At 41.8% G+C, this 23,715-nt stretch overlaps 1 protein-coding gene across 4 annotated transcripts in view; it reads left to right on the top strand.

The window, feature by feature from the left end:
- larp4b (La ribonucleoprotein 4B) overlaps nt 1–22,331 on the top strand; it is a 56,283-nt gene extending 33,952 nt beyond the window's left edge. For 2 of the 4 annotated variants that reach the window (XM_085378894.1, XM_085378898.1), the window contains 13 exons: nt 12–90; nt 2,493–2,629; nt 3,938–4,041; nt 6,031–6,141; nt 6,303–6,356; nt 6,937–7,143; nt 7,554–7,657; nt 9,671–9,934; nt 11,281–11,326; nt 11,509–11,679; nt 13,098–13,288; nt 14,208–14,319; nt 18,388–22,331. In XM_085378894.1, the coding sequence (XP_085235020.1) occupies nt 12–90; nt 2,493–2,629; nt 3,938–4,041; nt 6,031–6,141; nt 6,303–6,356; nt 6,937–7,143; nt 7,554–7,657; nt 9,671–9,934; nt 11,281–11,326; nt 11,509–11,679; nt 13,098–13,288; nt 14,208–14,319; nt 18,388–18,720 (1,913 nt within the window). In that variant the 3' untranslated portion in view covers nt 18,721–22,331. The remainder of the gene's footprint in view (nt 1–11; nt 91–2,492; nt 2,630–3,937; nt 4,042–6,030; nt 6,142–6,302; nt 6,357–6,936; nt 7,144–7,553; nt 7,658–9,670; nt 9,935–11,280; nt 11,327–11,508; nt 11,680–13,097; nt 13,289–14,207; nt 14,320–18,387) is intronic. The other 2 variants (XM_085378895.1, XM_085378899.1) reach the window with 1 other exon arrangement.
- The last annotated feature ends 1,384 nt before the right edge of the window (nt 22,332–23,715 follow it).

Here is a 23,715-nt window from a genome sequence, read left to right on the forward strand (position 1 = left end):
TCTATCAACAGGCAGTGATCCCCAGCCTGACAACCCCCAGGAGGGCTTGAGGGAGCACCTGAAGAAGACCCTGGAGTTCTGTCTTTCCCGGTGAGCCAGTAGCTTCATATCACAGTACAGCCCAGAATTTTATGCTTTTCTTTGAATGTAGGGACATCTCCTTCACTAAGCCTCGAACTGTCCATGAGAAACTGGCGTACTGTGCTGAAATCTCAGCCCATCTACTTCAATCATTGCTCAGCAGCTGTTTCATACTTGCTAATGGAGAAAAGCACTTAGATTAAGCTCTGGAAGGAAAAACATCTACTTGAAAGTGATTAACACAATGACTTGTGGATGACTGTGTGCAGTCCACTCATGTGTTATTCTGCCTCCTTGAATCCTGTGGTTCCTGATTGGTATAATCAGCACATTAGGCTCAAATAATACTTTCTGTGGCAGTGAAACCTCAGGCGTCCACAGTAGCCTTCATGACGTAAATGTTGTCATCTGCCTGTGCTCCCAAGGGTCTGCATCTGTGCACTCCCCAACTATGACTGTTGGCTGGCTGCACGTGTGAACACGACCTGAAACCCACTGTACCATAAACAAAAATGTTTCTGCTCTATGCTTGCTCTCATATGCTATTAGTTTTCTCCTGGTTTACTCCCAGGGCCCAAATTTTATTTTGTTTTGGGCATCAAGACAAAATCCAGACTTTTAATATGTGGTTTGTTTATTTGCATTTGTGTGTATTTGTTCTACTAGAGAATTTAAGATCGTCTCGAACAACGGTGACTGCCCATGAGATTGCTTTTAAAGTACAACATGGGGCTTTAAACCATAATGAGCCTTGTGCAGTGTCCAGCTACAGGCACAGTGTGCATTTATACTTGCTCATGGGAGGGGGGATTGTACTGCTGCAAATCTTAACCAAATACCCATCTCATATTATAGTTCTCTTTATTAGTGGTATTAGTAGTAGTAATCTGAAAGCTAAAGGTTAAAAATGAATCCGCCTTCCTCTGTAGACTCGGACATCTCTGCTAGTAAGAGAGGGGACGGCTGCTTTCAGCCGGAGGCAAAGTTTACAAGAAATCTTCTTAATTTAGAAAATTAAGCAAGATGGGGCTTTTTTCTTTCTACCTTCCTTGTTTAAAACAAGCCTGTGACCAATGATGTTTAAGCTTTTTGACCATGACTTTTAGGTTTTGATTACATTTACAGTGACGGCGTTAACAAGGGCTGCTGTTAATTCTAGGAAAACATTTTCTCCCACTCCAACTGGGTCGTAGCACTGCCTCCTAATTGTGTGGATTTTGTGTGTTTCAACCTTTTTGTTGGAGGGACACTTAAGCTCTGTGGGTTGAATGTTGTAACACTGCTCATTCGGACTGTCACAAACTGGGCCACACACTCATTCCAATTAAGGCTTATTAAAGTAAAATAACCATAAAAGAGAAGACTTAAACAGTGGTGGGTGAAGTCAGTATGGTCAGTGGTGTGAATGTCATATTGTATGACGCAACAAAACAAAACAAACGGCCGACAAGATCCAAAAGTGGTGTCTCAGGGTGCCTTCGTGGAGCATTTGTACACTGAATCAGCCGTCTGTCTGCTGTGTGTGTGTGTGTGTGTGTGTGCGTCCGTCCGTCCGTCCGTACAAGGTTCATGGGAATTCTGCTTTTTTATTCCCCCTCTCTCTTTGTCAGAGTAAATTAATATTTTCGGTCGTACTGGGAGGTGTGATGGTAATTATATATGTTCCAACATCATTGTTCATGCGCTAAAAGAATTATTAAATCCATCAATAATTAAATGTGTGTGTGCAGCTAGTGTACTGGAAGACTATGTATTGTTTTTGATACCGATCAGGCCTCTTCTCTCTCTCTCTCTCCCTTTGGGTGTGGGCGTCAGGCGTAGTCTGAATGAAAGCCTTATTTCATACTTTTGAATGCCTCTGCGGTGGTGGTGGCTTAGCTGCTGATTTGAAAGGAACTGAGGCCTTGAAAAATTCATTTCATTTTCTCCTCTCTGTGAACTTGGAACAAGCCAACAACAATAGCATACTGTTAGCTTCTCCAAAACTACAGTGGAAGTTAAAAGAAAAAAAAACCCAAAACTGATCAGATATGAAAACAAGAAGCTATAGAAACCAAAAGACTACTGCTGGGTTACAAAATACTGGACCATACACACCTACAGTGCATTCTTTTGAGAAAAATCTCACAGTTGCAAAAGCAAAGCAGCCAAATGTGCAACAGCTGTAAACTGAAGGAGTTTCAAAAGGTGCACTTGTTACCAGAAGAGCAGCGATTCAGATGCAGTGTCACCCTCAGCAAAGCTGATGTTTATTACACGTGTAAGAGTCGCTCTTATTTAAGAGCAGCTGTGGGTGCTAATCACAGAATTGTTTATCAGAGAAAATGAAGTTTGTTTTCACTGCTGCACCTTTTGCCACCTACACCATGAAAGTCTAACTAACCTCTCCTGTCTGCGTCTCCGTTTGGCAGGGAGAATCTGGCCAGTGACATGTACCTCATCTCCCAAATGGACAGTGACCAATATGTGCCAATTGTGACGGTGGCCAACCTGGACCACATCAAAAAGCTCAGCACGGACGTGGAGCTGATTGTGGACATCTTACGATGTGAGCGACATGCTTTCAAAGTCACAGTTTTATGCACCAGTTATTTTTCTTGGAGTTCAATCAGAACTCGTCATTGTGCTTGTTTACCTGAACGAGCTGCATGTCAAGAAAACCTTATCAGAGTGAATTTCTATCAGCATGTGGTTGGAGTTGATTTCCCAGGAGAGGTCGTTAAAGTGCATCCAGCAGAGTCTTACCTACTTGTGTTTGATTTGTGCTCGTACTTAGTTTACTGCTTAAATTAATCCTTTCTAGCTTGGAGGCCTTTTTATTTAATGGCTCATTGATCTGTACACTGCCAAGAGTTTTATATTTGAATTTAATCAGGTTACTGTAAATAAACCATCATGGAATTACGCTGCGATTAGGCTTTTTGCATTAATATTTTTTTCTGAAGATGTTCAAGTATGAAACTGCTTGTAATTTACAGATCACCCGTTTGGCCAGTTTCAGGTCCTGCATCCATGATTAGAAATTTTACATATTTATCTATGTTATACAAAGCCTGAGTGCAGCCCCCGTCCATCCTGTCTGAAACAGTCTCTTTTAGCTCCCTTCCCCTGCATTTAAGACAACTTTTTTCCTGATTGGCTGCTCCTCACAAACAGGTGGATGGGGCTGCTGTGCCCAAAGCTCCAGCTATGAGATCATAGCTGGAGCTTTGGGCGCATAGGAGTTAAATACTCTGACCTCATCATTTTAGACTTTGTTCATATTTAATATGAGACTGTTGTACACTCTGGTGTGTGTGAGTGTCTGTCATAGAAAATAAGAGTAAAACTGCAAGATTAGTCAGTGTTTAATTTGCATTATTTTTTTCCAGCATATTTGAGTCCTCGTAATTTTGTGAATACAGGAGGTACCCACATGAAATTCAGAGCCTGAAAAGCACTTTTAATATCTGTTACACACAGAGTCTAGTCACATCTGCACATGTTAAAATAGAAGTCTGTTAGAGGAGTCGTGCACCAAAATGCATCCAGAAAGTAGATTTGTGGTCTGACTGTTTTGGACCAGTGGCCAAAACAGTGGATATCAGCCTTTAAGTTCACAGAAAAGAAAAAGAAAATCTTCAGAAACAGATTGACAGATCACACAGAATTTCAGCCCACCTGTGAGTTCCTTCAGGACACATAACCAGGAAACGTTTCATAGTTTGAAGGTGAACATTTTGCAAGGTTTCATTAGATCTGTGAAAGTTATTGTACGTAATAAACTAGCTGATTATGAAGGGCTTATTAGGTGGGATGTACTGATTGATCCTTCCTGAAATGGCCCATAACACCTTTTCTTTATGGCTTCCTGCAGCTTTGCCATTGGTCCAGGTGGATGAGAAGGGGGAAAAGGTGCGACCCAATCAGAACCGCTGCATCGTGATCCTCAGAGAGGTTCCAGAGAGCACGCCCATAGAGGTCAGTGCCGAAACAGGATGTCCAATTACACGTCTGTCATTTGACGCTACTGTCATGAGTCAACAAACACTAGAAGCATTATTATTCCATGGAAATGGCTCACGCCTAGAACACAAGCATAGCTTATGTACACTGTAGACGCCAGTCTGGTCTGGGTGTCTGATTGATAGTTTGCCTTTATGGTCTGTTCACATTTGTTTAGAAGGTCTTCTATTTACAGTCCCAGTAGTTAAACTGGGATTGTAAATAGAAATGCAAGTAGATAAATGTTTGCTTTTAGTTAATTAAATTTAGTTCTTCTTTAATATTTTACTCATTTCTGAATTCAGGGGGAAATATTCTGCTAATGAAGTTTAAACATGGATGAAGTCGACAGACTCTGAATTATTTAATGTTTCTGTTAGGATGCATAACTTAATATAGTGAATTCTTATGCCTCAGTCACCATAATTATTAGTTTTTTAGTTATCATATGTGCCTGAACAGGTAACTCTACACGTACCCTTGATTTATCTAGGATTTGGTGTGTTTTATGTCGTGTTCTTGGATATTTTTTAAATCAATCTCTGTTATGCTTAAAGCTGAGTCTGCAGAATGCTGTCACTGTTACACATTAAGCTAATTAAACCATGATAACGAGGTGGTATGACTCCAAAGGAGACCAGAGAGTAGACATTTAAGGTAGACACCTCACCTTTCCAAAATGCAAAGTCAGGATTTTATCCAGTCATGACCCGTCCTTTCCCAGCAAACACCACAAACCATACATTTTGAGGTTATTGAGAAGCATTTTCCTGTCGAGCAGTGACGGTAAAACATTTGCAGAGGTCTTGTGTGATATCAGTAACTCTCTTATCTGCCCCAGCCTGACAGAACATTTTCAGTTCAGCTGACTCCGAGCTAATGACTGTTATCACAGCGGTGCATTTTCAGCTCCGCAGAAAGTCCACGTCAAACAGATCTGCTCATATAAACAATATTTTTCTATCACATCATTCCCCATATTTCCTTAATACTGGAAAGTACACTAGTTATTTTGCTCAGAGCATCATATTTAGTTGTGAAATATAGAGAGAGGAGCAGCGAAACGTGGTTTTCTGCAGCTTATTCAATTATGGGTTGTTTGTAGTCTAAATCTTACGAGTATTAAATGTAATAATGTACCTTTGGTCCAGTTTAACCTGCGGGAATTTGTGAAGGCTTCTTTAAAGCTTTTTGCACCCACAGAGAGAAGAAATTGGAAAACATGCTTGTAGTGTCTCCTGATGTCTTTACGGCAGATATGAAGTAAATTCATCAAACAGCCAAAAATTATAAGCATCTCTAGAAGCAACAAGGGGTCGCCCAGTAGTGCAGCTCTCTGTGATGCACTTCATGACGCAGCTAAAAAAAAAAGGGGGGTTTTGTTTTGCTTGTTAAGAGAATGTGTAAACTAGTACTCTGTGGAGTTCAATAATAATAATAATGACAAAACAAAACCAGAAGGTGAATCTGGCTGCTTGAAGAACCAGTTGGAAAATGGAAAATAGCCTTAATATTGGACACATTCTCTGCTTCAAGGTGTAATTTTGAATGAAGCTGCTTCAGGTTAAACTAATACAGCACTTGTGTAGTTTATTTCCCACGGTGCAAGCTGTGCCAACAAGAGGCCACCTATGAAATCATTCACATATAGCAAAGACTGATCTAATCTGCCATTAGACAATAATGACAGATGGAGGAAGCTTCCAGGTCTGAAGCGTGACGTCAATACAAAGTGCCATCTTATGACCAGCAGGGGGCAGCTGTTCTGATTGCAGATTCTATTGAAAATAAACATGTAAGGCAACATGGTGGCTATGTCCACTTTTAAATCTGTAATTGGGAAACATAACTGAATAGATCTTCATTATTATTTTTTCATAGTCTTGCTGCCCAGCCTGGGCCACCGGGGTTGTAGCAGATCTGTAGTGAAACAGTGGAATGAAATGAGTTTCTCTTGTTTTGCAGGAGGTCGAGGCTCTTTTTAAGGGGGACAACTTACCCAAGTTTATCAACTGTGAATTTGCCTACAATGACAACTGGTTCATCACTTTTGAATCAGAAGCAGATGCACAGCAGGTATCCGTACATGTGGACAGTTAATTTCATGCATTCATTCAGTTTTGATTTCATTAGTAATTTATACTAGTATTTAAATCTGAGTTTAAGCATCAAAGTTATCAGTGAACTTTGTGTGTTTTAAGTCACTAATGCTGTCCTGCGTTTCCTTTGTTTTAAAGGCATATCAATATCTCCGTGAGGAAGTAAAGACCTTCCAAGGGAAGCCAATAAAGGTAGGCTCACATTTTATTGGTTTGAGGCTGAGCTGGAAAGAAAACAATTTGCAAATCAAAAGATGCTCGAGAACCAGATGCACCCTGCTGGTGGTGATTTCAGGCTCTCGTCACTGTCAGTTTATGCATTTTGAGCTATATTCAAACCACTTCTGTTCATGAATGTGGTCTCAAAAGTCAAATATTATCCCCTGTCATGCAAAATGAATCAGCAGAGAAGCACACATCCAACTTTTTTGTAGACAGCTCACAAATCACAGGTTTTTGCTTAAGGGGTTCATTCAGAGGTCTGCTTGTTATTTAAGGACCACATGAAGCGTGTAAATGTAAATTGCATTCCTCTGTACTAAAACACTTTTTTAGATTTGGCTGAAAAACGTTGATCAATACCTCTAAGCCCATGGTACACATGAATATTTATTAACAACCGATGAAACAAACAAATTTTGTGAAGATGGTTGAGAAATGTATTTTTTTATTTGTATTTTTTCCTCAACTGTATTAGCAGTTAGTTATAATATCGATCTCTCTTTTGGGCGCTGGTGCTAATTTCTCTCTCTGTTCGGGCTCTTTCTACCAGGCGAGGATAAAGGCGAAGGCAATCGCTATCAACACTTTCATACCAAAGAACGGTTACCGGCCGGTGGAGGTGAACCCGTACGCTCAGCAGCGCTACACATCCTACTACATCCCGCCGGTTTACAGCCCCCAGCAGCAATTCCCGTTATACAGCCTCATCACGCCGCAGGCCTGGTCGGCCACACACAGCTTCATCGACCCCGCGCTGGTAAGAATGAGTTACTGTGTGTTTATTGGATTTGGGAAAGAAGAAGTCAAACAGGTGCTCAGTTGTGTATCAAAAACGGTAAATTCACAATTGTTTTTGGATTTAAGATTAAATCAGGACCAGCAGATCAGCACCAGGATTAAATTTAGTTACTTGTGTTTAATATTGACTTTTTCGGTCTGAATAATACACTGTGCTTTCTGTAGTGGCTGCTTTATTAAATATAAACTGTTTAAATTGGTGCTATGAAGCATTAATAGGTTTAGAGCCACTTTCACATTTTTAAGACACTTTTTATAAACATACAATATCAACAACTACATTAGAAAACATTAAGTTCAAAAGTCACACAACTAGCTTAATAATTTGTTACTTAAATGCATCTTATTTAACTGTTTTTCTGTCTCCAGGTTACTCCATTTCACAACAACCAGTTCATCAACGGATTTACATCTCACAGTTTCAAACCAGCGACGTCGCCCCTCACTGTCAGACACTACTCGCCCAGGAACAGGTTTGTTATAGTTCAGTGGAACAATGTAGTTAATGTACGTGCTGTTGGAATAATAAATCCAGGTAAACTGGCAGCATCTCACCTTTCTCCACTTGTAAACACACTGGAAGTTCGTCAGTCGTCCCAGCACATCTCCATCACCCTCACACAGGTTGTGATCAGCTGTTCACCCACTAATGTTGTGTGTATGACACACAGCTGTGTGTTTAAACAAACCGAACATAGAACATAAAACATTTGTTTTTACTTATTTGTAATCCCAGGGGTGATTGACAGATTAACCATATGATGATTATTTACCTGCTTATCAAAGTTTTGAGGTTGGTTTTTTTTGGTTTTTTTTAAATTAAGGATTTGTTACAATATGAATTTAATGGGGTAAAAGTCTGTGAAGTTGTTTTCTGTTGTCCAGTTTTGGTGAGCCCACGTGAGTTTTCTGTTTTTAGCTGACAGGAGTGGCACCAGGTGTCGTCTTCTGCTGCTTTAGCTCTTCTGTTTCGAGGCTTGAGGAGATCAGAGATGCTCTTCTGCGTACTTTAGCTGTAATGAGTGGCTTTTTGAGTTCAGGTCGTCTTCCTGTTAGCTTGAAGCAGTCTGGCCCCTCTGCTCTGACATCAACGAGGCATTTTCGATCATAGAGCTGCTGCTCACTGGATGTGTGCTGTTTTTCATTCTCTGTAAACCCCAGAGATGGTTGTGCATAGGGCTGCCACGATTAGTCGACTAGTCACGATTATGTCGACTATTAAAATCGTCGACGACTAATTTAATAGTCGACGCATCGTTTGAAGCTTTGTAAGATCACAAAGGACGCAGGAATGAGTAGTAGGATTTAAGAGTGTAATAACGGGCTGAAACAGAAGATGGCAGCACTGCATGTACAAGGATGCCAGCTGCCGTTAAACCCCGAAGAAGAAGAAGCTGTGTCCCAGAATTCATAGCGCAGCCCAGCGCAGTTGTCAACAATGGCGGCAGCTAGTTAGTTTTAACTTTACTCTTATTATTCTTTCTGGGTCACAAAAAAAACGTTTAACATATTTTCAGGCAAGAATGTAGCTGTGTAAACCTCAAATATCTGCTCAGTTTATCAAGACACCACATATTTTCAAAAGCGCTCCGACGTTTTCGGAGACGTCTGTTACCCACTAGCTCGTTAGCTAGGCGGGGGCAAGGCTAACTAGAGCCGTGAGAACACCGGACTCCCGGCAAATCGTTTTCAAACCCACCGCCGTCTTTCGCTAGTCAGGTTAAACATATATATAAGTCACTTAGATAACTTAAAAATGTTATTGTTTGGCTTTCTTTAGTATTTTATTTGTTCCTGAGTAAATCGGTTTGGCTGAGATTAAAGTTATAGTTTTTGCACAGCTAAAACTGTCAAGCAGACAGCTGATTATCAGAAGTGTGAGACGCTGGAGAATATACTCCGGTGTCCTGTTATATTTTAGAAAGCAAGGAGTTTATTAAACTTCACCGAAACAATCTGCAAATTTCATTAAAAATTAATAAACTACCATCTTGTCTTTATTTTTAGTTAGCACAAACACTTCAAGCTGTAAGCTAATGATAGTTCTATAAGAGCAGATGCTGCTGGTGCAATAAGCTGTACGCTGTACGTCCAATGGATGATGATCTGATTAGTCGACTAATCGCAAAAATAATCGGTGACTAGTCGACTATCAAAATAATCGTTTGTGGCAGCCCTAGTTGTGCAGCTAAAATCTCAGAAAATCAGTTCCTTTTGTATTTCGTAAATAAACCATCAGCATATGGGAAATGATTGTATCTAAATAATTTATCCACTTCCAGTTTCACTGAGTTTGTAGATTTTTTACTCCTCCAAAGGCTGAAGACGCAACACAAACGCAAAAATGAAATCTCACCATCTGGTTTTACCTGTCACTTGCGGGGTCCTTCACAGAATGAGTTTATTGTAGGCCCAGGGTTCGATTATTCACTTTAAACCCAAGTTTTAATGCTCACATGGACTCACAAGGTTTTCCTTTTCTGCAGGAATCACAGCAAACCTCACCTGAGGCCGACCATCCCCACAGCGGATCGCAGCACTGGGCTACTGGACAGCCCGAGCCTCTTTGCCGGCTTTCCCAGCGAGAGGCTCAATGGGGCTCGCAGCAGCCCGCCAACGCGACTCCCCACCAGCCAACCCAGAACCAGGTTACCCTCCACTGCAGCCTTCCCTCGTAGGGACACTGTGGGCACGGGGCGAGTAACGGAGCCCGCAACCACAGACTACTCGCTGGGGATCGGCCGAGGAAGGTCAGGCACTGATCATTTACTTGTGTAGAGCAATAACTCTGCCACTCCCCTCTGATAGTGCAGGTTTCCAAAGTGTTATGAGAGGAATTCAACAGTTCACGCTGACACTTTGAATGTGGTTGTCCTAAAGTGAAAACATGAGTAAACTAACAGGCTCAGGTGATTCTCTTTTGTTCTTGGACACAATGTCTTTGGAAATGGGATGCCACACATTTCCTGAAGTTTTGGTCCTCTTAGGGGAAACAGTCAGTACAAAGTGTGGTCAAAATGTTTGGAAATTGAGCTCTAAAAATGAAAAACCTTACCTGATTTAAATTTGGCCAACCTCCCATTCAGAATCATCTTCGCATACACCTCAACCGGCTCGTTGTGGTACAGCGTCCGCAGCACTTTGTGTTGGGCAGCAGCCCAGGCGGAGGCCCTGTCGGACCAATCGCCAGCCTCGATTCTTCAACTGGATTCAATTTTTGTGAAAGTGGAAAAACTAAAAGCGAGGCGAATCGTGCTCCTGCTGTCACTCCTCGCATGACTCACTCTGTTCAGTCTTACAAACTAACTTTAAACTGAGACCCAGCTCCCATCACCAGTGATCGACCTCCATCCAGATTTTGCGTCACTTTAAAACGAAAGACAAGATTTGCCGTCTGGCTAAATTGCAGAGCAAAGAGTGTAAGTGGGCACAACAGGACTTCTAAGAATAGCAGCCGCATTGGAAGCTGTCTGGACAAACTAAGAGATGATGACACTGAACAGGGCATCAGCCAAATTTGAGTGAGGTAATGTTTTGGAGCTTTTTGGCCACACCTTATCCAAAGCTGTTCTGAGTGATCACCTTTATCCTCTGATGAAACATTTATGTCGTGCTGCCAGCGATCACTTCCAGAATGACTCACCATTAAAACAGCAGATGAGCGAGTTTCTTTTAGAGGACTTGAAGCTGATCTGGTGGCCCAACATCTTAAGCTTTACGTTTACTTGTCTCTGTGTTTAATGGGATCTGGAATTATATATTTTTTGCCCTGTTTCGGCTGTTCCTCAAAAATTAATCGGCTACTAAAAGTTTTGCATGTATCTGGATAAAATGATGAAGTGGTGACATTTCATATCCAGGAGGCCAACCTCCTTGTGCCATCACGATTCTGTGCACCAACTGAGGAACAGAAGGGGAGATTGTGGCCATGTTTCACGTTCTGTCAGATGCATAATTACTGAAACTAGTCTTTGGTTCCAACCTATTAAAATCTTTCAGTCTCAACTAATTAATTCTAGGTGACGTTGTGTAAGGTGAAGTCGGTGTTTTTAGATAGAACGGATGTTTGTAAATTGAGATGTTCTTTTTCTTAAAGGAAAAATGTTTCTGCTTCTAGGAAAAAGAGGGACGAAAAGTTTACAGTAAGTACTGATTTTTATCCTCGTCATTCTGATTCTTTTCAAACTTTAAATTCCACAGTTTTTCTGTGAGTTTATGCTCAGTTTAAAGGAAGCAAACCAAGATTAGTACTTATGTATTCCTTACATCTTGAAAGTGAATCGAAGACTGTTTTGTTTCCTGACTCTTTGTTGCCTCTGTGTAGAGAGTGACGCCTCAGTCGCCGCCTCCGCCCCCAAAACCTCCATCTCCAAGCTTCGAGCTCGGTCTCTCCAGCTTCCCTCCTCTGCCCGGAGCAGCCGGCCAGCTCAAAACTGACGACGTCTTTGACAACCGACTAGCCAGCAGCGTAGTCGTCGGAAACTCCAAGGAACGGGTAGGAACTGATGCTAAACTCAAACTGAGCTATAGGTTTGTCAGTGGTGTGTTAAATTATGTATGAATCAATGTAAACTCCAATAAGCCCTGGAGGTTTATTGTTATATTAAATTAAATCTTCTAGTATAAACAAAATATAATACAGTAAAGTGCTTGGTTAGCAAAGATGATAATAGACGCAGGTTTTGTGGTAAAGATGGGTACAATCACAGCGCCTGCTCCAGGAAGCGCCATTTTGCCGGTTTTACTTTTGTGAGGAGAGCAGTGAGCGTGCAAAAGAAAAATACGATTTTCTTAAAGAAAAAACAATCGGGAGTGACCATGACAAGCTGCCACTCAGCACACAGCATGAAAGTATGACAATAATCCACACACAACACACATCAGCCATGTTGGTGATTTGTTTTTGTGAAGGGTCAGCATGGTTTTGGTGCATGATTTTGAATTGTTTCATAAAAGGTGCCCCAGTGTTAGAAAGAATAGAGAATTCATCCAGCTCTTATTGTGGCTGCCACGCAGATATTTCATGGTGACTCGACTCAGGCACTTCCTAAAAACAAAACGGGCTGTTCAAACTGCAACAATACCTTTAAATAGTCTAAGGAGCTTGGAAAGAAAAGCGTCTGGACTTCTAAGTTGCTTGAAGACGTTCCATCTCTCATCCGAGAAGCTTCTTCAGTTCTAAGGTCAAATGGTGGAGATTCTCAGATTTAATCCCTGTGGTGGTTCCCCCTCTACCCAATCACATGAGCCAAGGTGTGAAAACAGGTGTGGGTCACAATCAGCCAGGGTTTCGGGTGAACTCATTGTGAAACCTAGCCCCACCCCATCTTGTGATTTCCTGAGGTCAGAAGGCCCAGGATGTGAGTGGGCGTTAAGGCGTCTGGGAAGGGATCTCAAAACTGGATTATAGATGGCAGACGGTTGGTTGTCGTAAACCACCGCCTCTTTGACCCTAGAACTGAAGAAGCCTCTCAGATGAGAGGTGAAACGCCTTCAAACAACTTAAAGAAGTCCAGACAATTTTTCTTTCCAAGCTCCTTAGACTACGATGACCTGGATGACTGAGAACCTTCACAGACGTACCTTGAAATATGTTGGAAAACTCTTTATTATTTTTTTAATCTTCCTCAAAATAAAGGTGAGACTCTTGAGAGTAATAATCTGATTCTCGAGTGTGTTGGCTCACGATATGGAGCATTAATCTAGCATTTCTTTATGATATGGAAAAACAGCACAAGTATAAAGAAGGCTTTAGGAAGGCACCACCAACACTGCAATTTTAGCTACTGGTCCTGCTTTTTCATTGTACACTGATATACGCTCACCTGTAAAGAACTTCTCCTTCTGCTAATAAAAAGAACTTGCTGTAATACGTCATTTCTGCTGCTTGCTGTTTGCTTGATGTCGCTGCAGAATGTAAGCGCTGAATCCAGTAGTGGAGGCACTCTCTCTCCAGCGGGTCCCAAAGAGCCTCTCCGGTCCTCAACGTCCCCGATGGCCACAACCTTCCAGCCCTCGCCGACCACCCCGACCACGACCCCCGCCTCGACGCTGCCCCCTTCCCCTGGCACGCCGCACAGTCCCGCTCCCTCCCTCCCAGTAACGTAAGAAGCACTCAGATGTTGTTGACTGCAGCACGTAGAGCAGAGTCTGTAAAAAGCCATTTACTGACAGCCGTAGGGTGGAAGATAAGGCTGCGAACATACACAGCATTCGCTGAAATGCTGTCATTAATTATCATAATGGTTCTAGTATCTGTTAAGAAAAGCGTGTAACATAATAGCCTACGATTTAGAGAGAGAGAGGATGTGACAGGAAAGGTGCCATCCACCCACGAGAACAGCCTGACATTGCAGGTAAAGACGCAGCGTTTTCCAGGAAGCTTGTGAGCCTATTTCAGATCATTATAGGAAGTAAACGTGACAGAAAATGGAAATTAGGAGTATTAACTACAGAACTGGAAAGGCAGCCACACACCATACCTGCAATGGCACTGTGACAGTTTCTCACAGCTATGAAATGTGTCATTTTGGACATTCATGTGGCACCATTAGGCTTCATTCTCTCACCCTGAAATGGGTGAGGGTTGCCACAGCGGGAAGCTCCGGATGTTTTATAAGGCAGAATTTTTATAGTGAATACTTTTCGTGTCTGCTCCTGGGAGCAAACGCTTGCTTCTTAAGCAAATGTGTAAACCACAACACACGCACGTCTTCCAAACTCCTAGTGGTTTAAAATGAGTCCTCCTAAGATATTACCGAGGCTTTGTTTCTTTAAACTTAGGTCTGTGAGAAAACAGTCCTGAGCTGCACAAGAAGATAATGTTGAATATTAGGTTGGCCACATTAAGGTGAGGAGCTTTCTGATTAGATCTCGTCTTATTACAGTCATCAGTTTGCCTCTTCATGTTGCACTGATCACTTCTTTAGCCATTATGTGCGTTTCGAGGACTGCAGACCTCCTAAATGATGTTAAATTCATTATTCCACCCTAATGCTGTTGGCTCATGTTTCTTTATTCCAGGGAGGTGAAGGTGACAGAGGTGAAGCCGAAGGAGGTGCAGCTGTCTGTGGAGCGAGTTCCTGGGACTCTGTCCACTGCAAGCAAATCGGTGCAAGTCAACGGTGCTGCCACAGTCAGTATTGATTCCTCCTTTTTGTTTTGTTTTTTCTGCTCACCGGCGCTTTTTAATATTTGCTGCCTCTCAGACACCTCAGTCACCATTAAATAAATCTCATCCTGAAGAAAAGAAGGCAAATTAATTGCACCTTAATTCTGCGCAGTCTCGTACTGATTTTGATTGCAGACAACTCGATTTCTAGAGGAAAAAACTGTGCATTTTTAAAATGGACACATGTAGCAGCCAAAAAAGCTTTACTTGTAACAAGCCAAAGGCAAATTTCCTCTTACAGCTTTAATTTAGGTCTGTGTGAGGTGTCAGAAGGAAACGGTGCATTTTGAAGAAGAAAATCTGTTTTGATGGAGGGGCGAAAAAAACAACCCCTGCTTTCCTCTCAGCTTTGGTCTTTTTTTAAATAGCAATAAAACACGAGCCAAGGTCTGAAACGTACTGCTGCTAAAACAACGACCACACACACACACACACACACACACGCGCGTAGGAGTGAACAGAAACGGATCTGGCAAATTAAATACAATCAACATGCCAAATGTGGGTTCAACAATCATATCACTGCTGTCATGTTGAACCTCTTAATCTCTGAAATGTTCAGGAGCCAAAATTCTGAATGTTTTTAGCTCAGTTGCCGTGTTTATTACAGCGTTTTCCCAAACTGTATAAAAGGGAACGTTTGTAGTTACAGGCTGTCCCCAGCGTTATATTCATACATGGAAAAGTTTGATTGACATGTGCCTGCATCGGCGTGAAATACATTTTTTCTCATCTCCTTGTTTTCATGTTTGTTGTTTATTAATAAATTATATACACTTAATAAAAATTTGCCTTTGGATTGAATTATCAGCCAAATTCTTTGATTTTCAATATTTTCAATTTTAATTTTTCAGTCCTGACATTAAAGTTTCTGCACACGTTTAGGAGACTGCTGTGTAGTGTAAACCAGCGGCCCCCAACCTTTTTTGCGCCACGGACCGGTTTAATGTCCGACAATATTTTCATGGACCGGCCTTGTCGTGGATAAATACAACAAGATAAAACCAGTACCGGTACCAAAAAAAATAAGATTTATTCATAACACACGGGAAAAGACCCAGGCAAACAGAGTTAACGATAAAAAAGATTAAAAAAATAACGCTGAAAACCGTGAATTTCACACCCGAGCTTCAACTCTCGCTGCCCGCTACCAAAGGACTCATGGTCACGCTGGTGTAAACCAAACAGTGAGCTGCTGTGAGAAGATTGAGGCAGAATCTGTGCAAAAAAATAAAATCCCAACACAGCTGATGAATGTAAGTAAACAGAGATCAGCTGAGCAGGTACAGAAACTTAAATCCCACAGTTTGCCTGGTTCTGTTGTATTTTTAGAAGCTTCTTTACAGTTTTACTGACTTCGAGCTGTTGTAATGTGGGCAAATTGTAACTGTTATTGGGAACAAAGTCTATCCCTGATGCTTCACTTCAGTCTGTCCTTCTGTTTGGGGTCCTCTCTTTCGGCTCTCTCTGTCACTTTGTGGCTAATGGCTCTCTCTCTGAGCCTGTCCCTGGAGATGTCTTCCTGTTAAAAGGGAGTTCTTCCTCTTTACAAATGTCTGCCCACCAAAACTGTGTCTAAACTCTACAAAAGGGCTAGAAAAACAAAATGGTAACAACACACTATATGTGCACCACACAACAAACATCGACTTGTTCCAAAAGGTGGAGGGAATTTGTGCGGAAAACTCTATTTAGTAGGGGTGCAACGATACACAAAATTCACGGTTCGGTTCGGTTCGATACTTTGGTGTCACGGTTCAATATTTTTTCGATACAAAAAAATGTTCATGCCTTTTTAATTTGTCATTTATTAAAATTATAAATATATATTTTAACTCAAAAGTACAGTTTTTAAATTTAACCCTAACCCTTGTGCACGTTTTTTATTTTGACAGCGAATGCGCACCTGCGGACCACTTATGTGCAGCCCTGGTTATTTAGCTCGTCATATTGCAGCCACAGAAATTCTTTTGTCCATGAAACCATAAAGCTGCACTTTCTTTTTGCCTTATAGTCTCATTTGTCATAACTTCTCCGTTTTGCGGTAAGCTTTTCTTTGGCTGTCACTTCTTCACCCCGACCTGTCTTATTTGGCTCAGCAGAACTAAAATATATATACTGCTACTTTTACACACGGACTCACATAAGCTCAGCGATTCTCTGCGCGATCAACCTCTCACATGTTTAAGCTTGCTGTGGGAGATTTCACTTGTCATGTTTGCGTAGTAAGCTAACGATTAATAAGACGATGTCAGAGGAATTGGTGCACAAATTATCATCACTCACAGATCAGTGCTGTCATTGCAAAGTGAAAGCAAAAAAACAAGCGCAAATTCAAACGCGATTTCAATATGTCACATATTGACAGTGGCTCATCGATGCCAATGACATAATTACCCAGCTACATTTCTGAAAGAATGCAAAAGCATTGACATATATTTTTCCTACAATAGCCCGACGGGCAGGGCAGAGAGATTTTTGTAGCCCGACTGGAAAGATCGCTAGCTCCGGGACGTCGGGCTAGCGATATTGCAAGCCCTGTATCTGATTGAGGAATCACTCATCTTTGGAAAAGAGAGTTTATTACAGAGAAATGTCTCTTTCCAAAATAAAAGCTATACTATCCGCTTCTTCTGGGCTATATTCTCAGCAGCATAAGGAGAATCATGTGCTAACAGCTGTCTAAATGACTCGGCTAAAGTTAGTAGCATGCTTGTTGTTTTTGTCTTTGCACTAGGATGATGTCGGTGTAAATGTGCAGTCATATTCGTTGTGTTCCCACTAGTGCTTTCAGGTTAATCTCGTTGAAATGACCTTAACGCCACAACACGGCAAATCTCCGTTAACGAGCTACCGCCGATCGCCCCGTGCATGGGGCTAGACGGCCAACACGTTAACGAGCTAACTGCGCTAACACACTAGTTCACACCAATGTAATTAAGCATTGCATGGCACATCCAACATACTGTTTTACTTTAGTCCATGACACGCTTACCTTCAGGGTCATACGTCACATGAAAACCAAAATAATTCCAAACGCCAGATCTGAATGAGGGTGGGGGAGGTCCATCTTGCAAGGAGAGCTTATCTTCTGTCTCGCTAGCTTGCCCTGCGCTCTTCCTCCTGACTATGCTGTCTGTGTTGAGCGCTCAGTGGATCTGCGCTCGACAGTGCAGCCTAGGCGGAGTAGTCGAACGCAGATTCACTGAGCGCTCAACACAGACAGCATCGTCAGAAGGAAAGTTGATAAAATAAATTACAAATGTTGTATTGTTCGATACATATGCGTACCGAACCGAAAGCACTGTATCGAACGGTTCAATATCGATACGAATATCGTTGCACCCCTACTATTTAGATTCTTCATTACTCCACATATTACTAACAAATTTCAAGCGCACCAGCAAAAATGTTGGAGACAGTGTGGTCACCCGAACGCCAATCACTCTCATATCTTTTGGACGTGTACACAATTGACTTCATTTTGGGGCAGTATATCCAAGTTAACAGATGACATCATGTCCTATGCCATCCCTAAGGACCCCAGGATCTTCATCATCTAAAAAGGCCATAACAAGGAATTGGCTTAAGAAGGATCCTCTCCAAGTAGAGCAAGTGCTAGAGATTATAGAGGACATGCATCTGATGGACAGACTGACTTTCTTTCTATGACTTAAAGGTCATCCTTTTCAACAACATTGGACTAAATGGCACAAATATAAGCAAAGACCTGAAGATTCTGTCACTTAATTCAGCTTACCTCTCTATTTGTGTGATGCTTGGACCAATTTGTTGTTGGGGCTCTCCTTCTGGAGACACGTGTGCTACAGGCCTGAACCTTTCCAGGCATTGTATGTGAGATGCATGTGAGGAAGTTCGTTACTGACGCTAACGGACCCATACGGGGATCTAACTCTGATTCTGTCCTGTTCAAGGTGGAAATGAAAACCACTCGTTCACAAACTGCCCGCAGACGAGCTTTGTAAGGATGTGTGCAGAATGTTTTACAACTGTCTTGTGTTTTCCTGCTAGGAGCAGAGGAAGCCCTCCTACGCCGAGATCTGCCAGCGGGTGAAGGATACCCCGACGTTACAGCAACCAACCACCCCTAAGGAAGCTAAGCCAGCCTGCGCCGCCACAGCAGGCGAGGAGAGGAAGTGCCCCGACGCCTCCACGCCTTCAGGGGAGGCCAAGGCCAGAGAGACTTACCACCCCTCCTCCAAACCCAGTTCAACGGGTGCCACCACAGGCAGACCCCCGAAGGAGGTCCGAAGGCCGGGTGGGCGGTGGGCCTCTCCGCCCCCACACCCAGGGAAAACCCCCAACAAAGATTCCCACCACACCCCACCCAAATCCCCGCAGTAGGGTGACCTCCTTTCCCTCCCCAAGTCCTCCAACCCCACTACTATGCTCCACAGATGCGTTTAAAAAAATAAAGGAAATACAAGTCAGGGCTACTCGATACTTATATCCCAGAATCACCCGTCACAAACAAGCATAGAGGACGCCTTCTTTTCTGGATCAGGGCTTGCAGACAAAAAGCACTTTACTGTGCATGTAGAGCACCGTTTCTTTTTCTTTATATTCTATTTATTGTTTTTGGTTTTTCACTTTTATTTCTCCTTTTCTCTTTTTGCATTACGTAGTGGTGTCAGCCTGTCAGGTGGCACAGACAACACTGAAATTTGTTCATTCTGTCCAAACGGCCTTGTGGGATTAAATTAGCCGTGTGTGTGTGTGTGTGTGTGTGTGTGTGTGTGTGTGTGTGTGTGTGCGCGCGCGCATGTGTGGGAAGCAGCAGGGCATTGTTGGAAGCCACCCCAAAGGATGATGGGAAAGGGTGCATAAAACAGACTCCATCTTGTTTGGCTGTCATAATGAGGGGTTTGTTTGCATGTTGAGTGGCAGCATTGTGCAACTTTAAGTGGCTTAATTATGGGTCATTATTAGTCCTTTTGTTTTTAAATACATATTCACATCCATATGCAACTCAACATCACAAGAAGACTTGGATCCTTTGGTTTACATAGAATTTTTTGCAGGTTTGTTTACACTAGGTGGCTTTTATGTCTTTTTGGGGTTTTTTGCAAACCGTAGTTGGCTGTTGGTACAGTAATTGGTCATCCTCCCCTCGGCGTCTTCTCCCTCTGATCCTGTTCTTAAAGGATCACCCCTCCTGCTGTTATTCCCTCTCTGTTTTGCTAACATGCTAACTCACCATAGTGTGCGTCTGTGGCTTAACGTGGGGTCAGCGCTGTTTTGTTTTTTGTTTTTTTTAGTATCACACAGGAAGGGCACATGACTTTTCTCTAAAATGAGGCATCTTGTTGTAACAGTGAAAGTAGGTGAGGTGTTGCTCACACTGCATATGAGTCTGCAGACATTTAACTAGTCAGGAAGCTAAATTCTCTCCCCGCTTTTCATTTCCTGTCAAACTGTTGATCATTATTGTGGAAGGAAGGAAGATGCAGGGCAGGTTTTAGGCTGACAAACTTAAAAATCGAGCGGTGACGAGGAAGCCGCTTCTTCCCATCTGAAAGGGTTTTGTTTATTCTGGAGGCGAGGGAACGCTGGCAAGCAGGAAGGAGGAAATTAACACTAGCTACCAGCTATCAGCTCAGTAAACACGTCTGTTTACAGGCGCCGAACGGAGGGTTTTTTGGTTTTTGTTTAATTTTCTGGAAATCTGCTGAGACACAGTGACTCATCAGGAGGCTGAGATGTGTGTGAGTTTCCTGCCATAAAATGGGACAAGTCCAGAGTTCAGTGTGGCGATTTGATCCAGTGGGAAGTTTCCTGTTCAAACCTCCTTTCAAATGGTGGCATGTTTGTAGTTCTTTCTCCTACTTATGGTGCTAGATATCAAAACCTGGAATCTGTTACTACAACTCCTCTGATACTGTAAGTAGAAATACTTGATTTACATCTGCAGACGTTTAATTGCACTGTTGTTGTTTTCTCAGACTCTCGCAAGCAAATTCATGTGATTAATCCTACCTAAAGTGAAAAAAGGGACTAACTTTGTTTTGTTTTTTGGGGAGGAAGTTGGGGAATGACACACACAGTTCAGTTTTCCAGGAGGGAAGTTGACGAACACCCTGCTGCATCATCTCCATTGACACAATCACTGAAGCTTTTTTGTCTTGTCGGTCATGTTGAAGCATCTGTGCAGCATTAAATTTTTGAAGACTGATGCTTAACGTTTTTTGTTCGTTTGTTTGTTTTTGTTCGGTGCTGCTTGAATAGACATGCAGTGGTTTGGATTTTTAACTTTGGGTTTTGGGTCAGTGAGGATTTTGTTGGAAAGTGGTGAAAATGGGGAAGTGGGATGGTTGAATAGACGAGTATATTTTTATGAAGGTAAATAACGAGTGGATTTTTTATTTTTTTTTCTGGAACGTGGTTTGCAATGTTGAAGTGAGAGAGCGATAATTTGGCTTTGGGGGTCCCATCGGGACTCGTGAACAGCCTTAAACCAAACATTTAAGTGCTGGAAGGTTTGGAGCAGGAAGGTGTGTAAAATCCATCCTTGGGGTGAAAATGTTCCGCTGTTTTCCTCAAGTCTATACCACTAGGATTGTTTATTATTGTTGTTTGGGGGTGTTTTTTTTTTTTTTTCTTTCCTCCTCTCTGTCGGCGTGCTTTGTTGTTTTCTTCTAGTTGTTTGCACTCTTTGATTTCTCTGAAAAAATTGGAAAAGATCAACCGGAGCACACGGGACTTCCTCTGTTGCCGCTTCACTCTGGTTACCTTTGATAAATGGCAGCAGACAGGAGGACGATTTAAAGCACAGAGTAAGAGGAAACATCCTTTACTCACCTCGAGCCTGGCTCGTTTGAAGCGCCGGCACCCAGTTGGTCAGAGCTTTCATGGGACATAATCGAAGCAGCGATTTTATACCAGAGCTGGTGGAAAATTTTGCATCCTGCACCAGAGTGAAGTAGCAAGCTCGCACGTTCAGGGAGGGCAGCTCCAGCTTTGGTTGGAAGGTCTGCCTACTGTAGCAACCACTTTGGCAGATAACCAACCGAGTGTGTTTTTTAATTTGAATGTAACTGTCTGAAAAATGACTTAAAAGACTTCCCTCCCTGCTCCTCGGTCATGTGCTCGGGTTCATCTTTTGAAGTCGTCACCTAAGATGCAAAAACACCCTGAAAAAAATAAATAAAAACCACTGTACTATACACAATATCTGTTTAGGTGGGACCTCGCATGTCTCGCTGAAGTCTTCCTGCAACAAAAAGCATTCTGGGTAATCCCACTAAGAGAAAACAGGAGCCTGGAGAAGGGAAAGCTTCATTTAAAGAGCCTGTACTCCTGGTCAGAGCTGCTTTTGATTTGGATGCTACAGCTTGAGTTTAGTGAAAAAAGAAAATATTTTTTTATTATTTTGAAGGACTGAGATGCACTTGGATGGGTCTATTATTTTCTCTTTTTTGTTTTCCTCATTGGTGGAAATGGTAAAACAAATGTAAATGCACCATATCCACTTATTTATAAAGCAGTGCTGTTTATTCCACAAGAAATATCAAGTTTTCTTTTTGGGAGAAGGAAAAAATGATGTATTGAGCTCTCAATATACACACACACACACACACACACACACACACACACACACACACACATATATATATATATATATATATATATATAAGTGTGTGTGTGTGTGTTAAAAAAAATCCATCCAGTGTTTGAGAAACTTGAATTTTATTTAAACTTGAAAAATGACTTTGCCTTAACTTTTCTACAAGACAAGCATAGAGTTTTATTTCTTTTCAGAAAAGATCCCCAAAATGTTAACGAAGCGTGAGATGTGGAAATATTTAGTCACACCAGACGTCACAAGTCTTACTGCGAGAGAGAGAGAGAGAGTACAAATCTAGCAGCGTTTCCTTTCTTTTCCTACTTTTTGTTTTTTGTTTTGTGTAAAATGTACGAAAAATCTTGGGTCGTTCTTTTGGTTTCTTGTTCAATAGTTTCAGGTTTTTTGGTTTTTTTGTGCAGGGGGGTGGGGGTGGGGGGGATAAAAACCTTGTAATTGCAAATCTAGTCAATACTGTATTAAATATGTGCACTTTGAAGTGTGTGCTTTGCTTGTACAGATGTAAATACTCAGAAAAATATAAGAGGTACCTTAAAATGATTATAAAAATATATTGATCCTTGTTAACTATAATGTCGCTATCGAGCTGGATGTAGAATATAAAAGAAAAAAAAAAAGACGTGATGTCGTGCGTTCGGAGATATTTTTTCTTTAACTACTATTGTTTTTCAGTTTGGGTGTGCTGAGTTTGATTCCTGCTCCGCTCTGCAGTGTGAGCAGATCATTTATTGTATTTTTTTTGTTTTCGTTCTTTCATTCCTTTTTAAACTTTCGCTGTGGGTTCGGTCGCACCTGGATGCTCAGGTGCGACAGTAACTCCGCCCTCCCTCTCCTCAGCGTTCACAGTCTGTGGTTCCGACAAAGCCGAGTGTCCACCGGCATCCTCTTCGAAGCTCTGGCTTCTTTTTCTTTCACTGATTACAGTTGATTTTGGGGGAATTTTCCTCACAGTGTGTTTGCTTTTTGGACAGTCTGAATGAAGGTTTTTAGCAAAACAAAAACAAACAAAAACAAAGCACTACATGTTGGATATTTACTCTGTTTTTGCCATTGTTGAGTACTCTGCTAACAGTGCCAAAAGATGAGACGTGACATGAAAGCTGCAGCTAAAGGCATTAATGCAAAACTTTAGGTAACACTAATACTTAAGATGAGATGTTCATGCATATGCAGCTCAGTAGGCTATAATCAAACTGCACTGTGTCCACATTGGTCGGGCAGCATGACTAGACTGCAGCTTTTATTTGAGAATATTAGATATCCTCGTTCTGGCTCCAAATATCCACCAACTCTGCTTAACGATGACCATCTGAGGGCTTATTGGTTTTTGTCTGATGAGCTCAAACTCTATTTTCTGCTTTCTGTCCATATTTTAGGATGAGTGAGTATCACAGTTTTGGGGGAATCAGATTTCAGGAAATGAAAAGTCTGAGACCAGGAAGCGATGAAGCTAGGTTAGCAGAAAAACACTGGACGCCTGGCTCTGTCATGTTTTAAATCTGTTTTAAATTTCACTTGTCAACACATTTGATTTTTGCACATACACCAGTTTAAATGTGCGGAAAAATAAATAGAAACCAAATAAATTGCACATTTCTGTTGTTAGTCAGTGAACAGCACAAAAAAAGGCAACTAAACCTCACAAATCTTTTTGTGTGGCAGACCGATTATTGGTTCTTACGTGTTTTGTTAGATAAGCCATTTTTTGGTTTGTTTTTCACAAACAGAGCCACGTGCTTTATTATAAAGGACAGGCA

Source organism: Diplotaxodon limnothrissa, linkage group LG18 (assembly GCF_057381915.1).
Source record: "Diplotaxodon limnothrissa isolate DT_005_m linkage group LG18, D_limnothrissa_male_GT1.1, whole genome shotgun sequence".
NCBI classification, from domain to species: Eukaryota; Metazoa; Chordata; class Actinopteri; order Cichliformes; family Cichlidae; genus Diplotaxodon; species Diplotaxodon limnothrissa.